An 8,271-nucleotide genomic window follows, 5' to 3' on the forward strand; every position below is an offset into this window, starting at 1 on the left:
CTTAGAGGTCCATAAATTTTCTACGTTTAGTTTGCGTTTTTGGCCTATGCCCAAAATGCAACTTTTATCAAAAAGTTGCATTTTGGGCTTAACCAAACGCAATTTTAGGCCTGGCTTTTTTCAAAAACCCCTTTTTGGGCTCAAAACGTGGAAACAAATGGGCACTAACCACCACCGCCAATAGCATGCAAATTGTAAAATAAAAACGTGCAATGTTTTTACCACTTGACAAAAAAGAAAAAAAAAATTAAGGTTAAACTTTGGAGATCCTATTTTTCATGGGCTTTCTTTCACACCCTTGTTTTGAAATTCAATGGGCAGAAATTGTGATGAGAAGCCCACCCCATCTCAACCAAGTTACATTGAAACAATTTATAAGCGGGCATGAGCAAAACGTGTCATGTTATGAAAAAAAAGGGGCTAATCTACGTGTTCATTTGTCTTGATCAAATGGATGATACAGGGTTAGGTATTTCTTTGCCAAAAAGAAAAGAAAAGAAAACTCAGAGAGAGTTCTTCCAAATATAGAATGCAAAAGAGGAAAATATTAGCCAAGGAGTGGAAACATCATTCTTAGAATATCTTTTTTTTTTTTTTTTTTTTTTTTTGTTTATTCTTAAATAGTAGACCTCATCAAGAAGAAAGGAAGTGAAAATTTTATTTCTCTACCGAGAATTAAAAAGTAAAAATAAAAAAGAGAAAAAGAAAAGAAAAGAAGAAGAAAAAGAAAAGAAAAGAAGAAGAAAGAAGAAAGTAGAAAGTGACATGTCCATATTTGGTGATGAGGATGGAGACAATTTGGAGTTAGTGTAGAGTGACTGCTATGCTGTCCTCAATACCAAACATATTGCTTGGTTCATGCCACATTGCTCTATAAATAAGGAGCTCCATTTGAAACTCTCACATGCAGTAGGTAATCAAAGTCGAGAGAGAGAGAGAGAGAGAGAGAGAGAATGAGAAGCCAAGAACTGCAGCAAGTAAGTGATGTTGTACCACCATCATCTTCATGGGGTGGAGGGAGCAATCGTATAGCTGCCCTTAATCTAGAGGGAACCCCACCCCCCAATATCACTGATAGTCCTGATCATAAACAGTTTGATCATCATGATGAGGACTCTAAGGTTCTTCTCATATAACCCTCTTCTCTCTTTCTTAGCTATGCATTTTCTATCTTTAAATTTCTTTGTTCTATATGTTTGGTTTGGATAGATTATCTTGTTAGAATCAACATTTGAGTATATATGATTGATGTTCTAGAAACCTGGGTGGAGAAAGTTCTTATCATACGTAGGCCCTGGATTCCTTGTCTCCTTAGCTTATCTTGACCCAGGCAATTGTGAGTCTCTTTTTGTCTCTTCCTATCTCTGTGTTTCTGTGCATGTGTGTGTGTTTGACAAAGTAATATCATTTTTACCATGTTGCAGTGGAAACTGATCTGCAGGCTGGAGCAAATCACAGATTTGAGGTAAATCAAATAGAAAAAAAGAAGGAACTAGCTATTTCACGAAAATTTATGAAGAGAGAAAGTCAGCCTTTAACAAAAGTCTAGATATATTATAGGTTTAACAAAAGTACACAAAAATGTAAAAATCTGAATCAAACATACAGGATCGAAATAAAAATTTTGAAACGTAAAGCATCAAAATGTAAATAACCCAAAACTTAAGGACCTAAAATATACATACTGAATCAAACTTTTTTTTTTTTTTTTTGGGTGAAACTGAATCAAACATTAATGGCCCAAATAATTAGAAATTGGTTTACGAGAGAAATATTAAGCATGGTTGTGCTATTTGCTATTTTCAGCTACTGTGGGTGATACTTATTGGGTTGATCTTTGCGCTCATAATTCAATCGCTAGCTGCAAATCTTGGTGTAAGCACCGGTAAGAAGCAGAGCAAACAAATTCTAGGCCAAAATATAGACGTTAGTATAGTTTCGGCCCCAATTTTTTTCTTTTTTAGTAGTAATTTATTTTATTTTATTTTTTAATGATTCTTCTTGTAGTAACTAATCAAGATAAGTATTTGTTTACGTATTGCCACAGGCAAACACCTTTCAGAATTATGTAAGGCTGAGTACCCAAAATATGTGAAGTATTGCCTATGGTTGCTAGCAGAGGTTGCAGTCATAGCTGCTGACATACCCGAAGGTAAACCAATAAAATTAACTTACAAAGACAAATGATATCATTACCATATTATGTTGATGCATGCACTAGCCTCATCATTCTTGAATTATCCTCTCATCCATGTCTCCTTGATCATATTCAAACTAAAGAAGAATAAAAATTTTCAATTTTTCCAATTTGTGGCAGTGATTGGAACAGCTTTTGCACTAAATATACTGTTCCACATCCCAATTTGGACTGGAGTTCTCATTACTGGTTTAAGTACTCTCTTACTTCTTGGCCTACAGAGATACGGGGTAATTTATTTTATTACTTATTTAAAATTTTCTGCTCCATTATTTATTAAGAAATTTAATTGGGTGTTTAATTTTTATGCTCAACTATATATCCACGTACTTTGTGTGATATTTTTATCCCAACTATCAATTATCTACGTACGTTTTTGGCTAGCTGTTAATTATTATTTTGTTTTTAATTGAGTCTAATATTTCCAACTATCAACTACTACGTACATTTTTTTTTTGGCCCTTTAATTATTTAAGAAATGTGTATAATATTTTTATTCACAACTGTCCACTTGCGGCATTCAGCAAAAAAAGAAAAAGAAAAATCTATTCACCCCACCAACCCAAATAATTAAAAAAGAAAAAAAGAAAAAAAAAAGAAACTACGTACGTTGTGTGACATATAGTTAGGCTTTCTTACATAGTTTGCAAGTAGTATAGTTTTTGGAACCCTCTTTTAACAGGAAAATGACTTGGTTCAGTGTTTCTGTACAAAAGCACTCTACTCAATTCTTATCCCTTTAAACATTTAATCATTGATGCATAAAGCCCCTCTAAAATTTCGAATCCCTTAACAGTGATATTGATTTTTTTTTTTTTTTTTGATAAACCAGTGATATTGATTTTTAATCCTAATGATAGTACTGCCTCTATTGCTATCAAATACTACTAGTCAAAAGAATTTTCAGGTTATTTGACTCGAATGAAGCATATTTATTTACCAAGATGTGAATTAGCCATTAATAATGTATGCATTTTAACTGTTTGTTTGACTTTCGTTTTTACTTTATTTTTTTTCCACTTTGTGTGGAGGATTGCATCATTGTTTAAGACTAAGTAATTTTTTTTTTTTTTTTTTAATTTTTATTGCGTGGATAATGCCCTGTGTCTTTAGAATTTGCTGCTTCGTGATTCTTGCCGTCTAAGTCAAACAAGTAAATTAGTACACTAATTGATCTGTTGAAAATGATTTCTTATTTTGTGACACTTTAGAATATAAATCCTAGCATATTCTTTTCTTTGGTTTTGGCAAACCAAATTTATATATATAATAATAGGTGAAGTTGAGAGAAACTCAAATTAGAATTTCAAATTAAAATTTCAATTTTGCGCCATGTGTTTTAAATGATTTATTTTTAAATATTTTTATTTCTTAATTTTATAATCAAATGTGGGATCACATCATAAATATTCATCCAAGTGAGTTATTAAGTATAATAATCAAAAAGTTTAGAATAAATGAATCTTAAAAAAAAAGTGTTTCACAATAATTAAAATATATATATATATATATGGACAATTTACATTTTATACCTAATAATATCTTTACAAAATTTTTTAAAGAGTTAAAAAAAATATAAGAATGACTGTTAATAGTATTTAAATTATATATATAGGAATTATATTATGCATTTTATTATATATTTTTATGTCTATCTGTGCATGTGTACGGGGTTATAAGCTAGTTTTTATAATTATGAGAAACAAATAAATGCTTAGATCACCTTGACTTCAAGCAGATATATGCATAATCTCTTACATGCATAATCTGTGCACCAAAAAAAAAAAAAAAAATCAAATAAATGACATATATGCTTGATAAAGTATAAAGTGAAACATTATCAATTAAAGTTGACTTGATATAATTGGAATAATTTATCTTAGATAAGGCGATGCATTGTTAAAGCATAAATTTTATTTTTTTTAATAAAAAATATAGCTTTTTAAAAATGAGGTTTACTTTATCATAGATAAGCAACACATCATAATAAATTTTGATTTTGGTATTAAGAAAGAGATTGAGATTATTTGATGTGTGGCCATATGAGAGATTATGTGGGTAATGTTTGTTTGTTTGTTTTTATAATCTTAGGTGGGTAATGTTGGCAATCTATTGTATAGGATATTAGCTTACAAAAATTAAAGCCTTAAGACATTACCTTCACCCCCCCCCCCCCCCCCCAAAAAAAAAGTTTATAGTTTTTAATTGGGTTGAGTTTCTATTGGAATAATTTTTCTAGACCTTTTTTTGAAGTGAGAAAAATCTTGCACAATCCTTTTTCTATTGTTTAAACTACATTTTATCATACAATTTTGGAAATTACTTTTTTTTTAAATAAATATAGAAATTCTGCTTTAGTCTAATCTAAGTGTATATGTGTTTGAAACTCTCTCCTGGAGATTTGAACCCCTGCCCTTACCCCTCACACTTCACAAGCATTGATACTTGTGGATTGACCATCTTACCAAAGGTATGCGGTAATTTTGGAAATTACTAAAGCCTAAAGATACTATTGATTTTACCACGTACAACACACAAATTGATGTAGTAATGAATGTGATTGATGAGTTTTAACCACCTTATAAATGAATGCTAGATTTTTTTGTTTGGTAATTTGTGACACAACATTTTGTAAGTTCTAAGCAGTAAAATTTGCAATATCCTAACATTACTTTATAATTTTGAGCTCTTAAAAAAAAAAAAAGGGACGGATCATTTTTTTTATAATGGAATAAAACCATTACAAAATTGGGGCCTTAGGCCTAGGCCTTGAGCTGCCATTGAGTGGAATAGAAGATTTTTATTTGCAAAGAGTCATGGTCTCAACCGTAGTGCTACTCCTTGGAGTTTAAAAAATTGAATTCATGTTCTTTCCCGTTTTCCACTATAGTTTTAATTCTTGTTAAAACATTTCTGGTTGGCAGGTTAGGAAGCTGGAATTGCTGATAACAATACTGGTCTTCGTAATGGCTGCATGTTTCTTTGGAGAAATGGGTTATGTAAAGCCTCCAGCGGTTGCAGTGCTAAAGGGAATGTTTGTACCCAAGCTCAGTGGCCAAGGAGCCACCGGGGATGCCATAGCACTTTTGGGTGCCCTTGTCATGCCGTATGTAATTTACTGCTTCATTAAATATCCTTCATTATTTCATAACTATTTATTTTCTTCCTTCTAATCGTTAGTTTGTGTTATACCATATTGTGCATTCCATTTCTTTTGACCAATAGGCACAATCTCTTTCTCCACTCGGCTCTTGTGCTATCCAGAAAAATACCAAATTCTGTCCATGGCATTAATGTAAGAATCTAGTGCTTACAAATTGCTCCTTCTAATTTTATTCAAAATTCAATTTAATATTACAACTTCTAATTTATTCAATTCACTCCTATAACATCCATTTGTTTTCAATGTAGTCCTTCCATTAAGATGGTTGCTAGTTACGTGTCCCAAAACAATGTAATTTTGGTATTTTTAATTTCTAAAACAACATCATTTTTAAGACATCTAACAACACTGTCTGACAGAATTAGATGGAAAGACTACATTGAATCAAAGTATAAATTTTTTTTACTAGTATAAATATTTCAGAAGTATAACAAGATTGAATTAAATTTTAGAAAAACTAGAAGATATAATTTTTAATTTAATCAAAGAACAAATTATATACAAGTGAGCTCCAGACTCCAGAAATTGTCATAATTGTAGATGGTAAAACTAGTTTAATTTATTAAATTGCATAGGAGAGATAAATGCTTTCTTTATTTTCCAAAACAATTGCTTTTTGCTAATGTGTCAAAATGCTTGTGTTTGCCTTGTTGTGTTATATCACAGGATGCATGTCGATATTTCCTAATAGAGAGCGGATTCGCATTGTTTGTTGCATTTCTAATCAATGTTGCAATTGTCTCTGTATCGGGCACCGTTTGCTCAGCCAATAATATCTCAAATGAGACTGCAAATCAATGCAGTGATCTTAACCTCAACTCAGCCTCTTTCCTTCTCAAGGTTCAATTGTATATATATATATATATATATATATATGAAATTATTTTATATAAGAATAATGGTTAAATAATTAAATTCAACAATTTTTTTTTTTTGAATTTAAGATTTTGGGACAAATGATAGTCTATCAATTTAAATGTATTTAGAATGTTTATGCACAAGGTCTAACATAAATTTTTTTTAAAAAAAATTTTATTGATTTTTGTGTGTAGAGTGTATTGGGTCGGTCAAGCTCAACCGTTTATGCCATTGCATTACTAGCCTCAGGGCAAAGCTCCACCATCACAGGCACTTATGCAGGGCAATTCATCATGCAGGTCTTGAAATTAAATATATAACATGCACACACAAACATAAATGTTTATATCATGTGAAGCTAACCTAATTAATTGGGATTAAATTTTAATTAATTTAAGGATGGTGTGGCTTTTATAGGGTTTCTTGGATCTTAAGATGAAAAAATGGATTAGAAACCTAATGACAAGGTGCATTGCCATTACACCTAGTCTTATTGTTTCCATTATTGGAGGATCTAATGGTGCAGCCCGACTTATCATCATCGCATCGGTTTGTAACTTGAGAACTATGTCTTCTTCTTCTTCTTCTTTTTTTAATCTTTTTTTTTTTTTAACGTTTATACCTATATTCAATCATAGGATAAAAATTTAATGGGTTTTGCTTTGCAGATGATACTTTCATTTGAGCTTCCATTTGCTCTAATCCCCCTCCTTAAATTTAGTAGCAGTGCCACAAAGATGGGACCACACAAGAATTCAATATATGTAAGTTGTTTTTTGTACTTCTTTTTCTTTTTCTATTTTTGCTTTTAAATGAGGTACAACCATTATAGTGGGTCTTGATTAAGGTGATTGGCTGAATTTATGATGCTCATAAATGCAATTCATATGTATAAGATCTAGATATAGTATTTTTGTTTAGCAAAAAAAAAAAAAAAAAAAAGTCTTTTTAGATACTTTTATCTTAGACTCGTTTATTAAATTTAATCATATAACTACATATGCATTCATATGTATAAAATTTAGATATAGTTTTTTTAGATACTTTATCTTAGATTTGTCAATTAAATTCAATCATATAACTACATTGCTAAGTATAGCATAAATATAAAGAATTTCTTTTAACGACAATTAAATTTAATTATATAACTTATTGACCAATGCAGTCACATGATTGAATTTAATTGAAAAACATAATTTATCAAATTAGATGGCCAAAGCAAGCAAAGCATTAAAAAAAAAAAAAACCTCATTCTTGCTTCTATTACGCACACAGACAAGAAGAAAGAAAGAGTAAGACAAACATCCTTTTATTAACTAAGCGTCAGACAATTATGCTTGTAGGTTATTGTGATCTCATGGATCCTAGGCATCGGAATCATTGGCATCAACATCTACTACCTGAGCACAGGCTTTGTGGATTGGCTAATTCACAACAATTTACCAAAGGTTGCAAATGTGTTCGTTGGGCTCCTAGTGTTTCCCTTAATGCTTTTCTACATCTTAGCAATCATCTATCTTACCATCCGAAAAGACACTGTTGTAACATTTGTTGTGCCTGTAAAGCATGACCACCCAGTAGCCCAAAACAACATGGAACACGGGCTAGGCAATTCTTGTGAGGTGGGCGAGTTGGATCACATTCCTTACAGAGAGAATTTGGCTGATATCCCACTACCAAAGTGAAGAGTTTTTTTTTTTTTTTTTCTTGATCAAATTCAACAGCAGCCAAGCCAAGGTATATCTTTAGTGGTAGGGAGCTCCAAGTTAAATGTGACTTCAACTTTCTTCGAGTTCATCTAAGGCTTTCCTCCTATGGAGATTGTATGTAATTTTGAACCATCTATTGTAGTTTCCATTGTTCAATTATAAGTTTATGTTGAAACTTTTGTTGGAAAATAGTATTGAGTGAATAAGAAATTGATGTTTATTTTGTTCACTTGAAAATGTTATTAAAAGTGATGAAAATCCTAAGTCCCACATAGAAATGGAAAGAGATAATATATGAGTTTATATGCTCATGGGCCAGACATTGGGTTGGGCTTTGGCATATG

At 31.2% G+C, this 8,271-nt stretch overlaps 1 protein-coding gene across 1 annotated transcript; it reads left to right on the top strand.

Moving 5' to 3' along the window:
* The first annotated feature begins 953 nt into the window (after nucleotides 1-953).
* Nucleotides 954-7,903, top strand: LOC115961625 (metal transporter Nramp5-like). Its single transcript, XM_031080569.1, has 13 exons — nucleotides 954-1,121; nucleotides 1,258-1,336; nucleotides 1,425-1,465; nucleotides 1,807-1,885; nucleotides 2,048-2,152; nucleotides 2,318-2,427; nucleotides 5,122-5,303; nucleotides 5,423-5,492; nucleotides 6,027-6,200; nucleotides 6,413-6,517; nucleotides 6,636-6,767; nucleotides 6,887-6,982; nucleotides 7,562-7,903. Exons 1-13 carry the CDS (start codon nucleotides 954-956, stop codon nucleotides 7,901-7,903), a joined length of 1,683 nt encoding a protein of 560 aa, XP_030936429.1.
* The last annotated feature ends 368 nt before the right edge of the window (nucleotides 7,904-8,271 follow it).

This window comes from Quercus lobata, chromosome 9 (assembly GCF_001633185.2).
Source record: "Quercus lobata isolate SW786 chromosome 9, ValleyOak3.0 Primary Assembly, whole genome shotgun sequence".
NCBI lineage: Eukaryota > Viridiplantae > Streptophyta > Magnoliopsida > Fagales > Fagaceae > Quercus > Quercus lobata.

Bases quoted from the DNA above. Each gene is read 5' to 3' on its own strand.
- LOC115961625 (XM_031080569.1), top strand. From the start codon at position 954: ATGAGAAGCCAAGAACTGCAGCAAGTAAGTGATGTTGTACCACCATCA. The intron at 1,122-1,257 runs GTTCTTCTCATA...TTGATGTTCTAG, and splicing joins ATCATGATGAGGACTCTAAG to AAACCTGGGTGGAGAAAGTT. The intron at 5,304-5,422 runs GTATGTAATTTA...TTTGACCAATAG, and splicing joins TTGGGTGCCCTTGTCATGCC to GCACAATCTCTTTCTCCACT.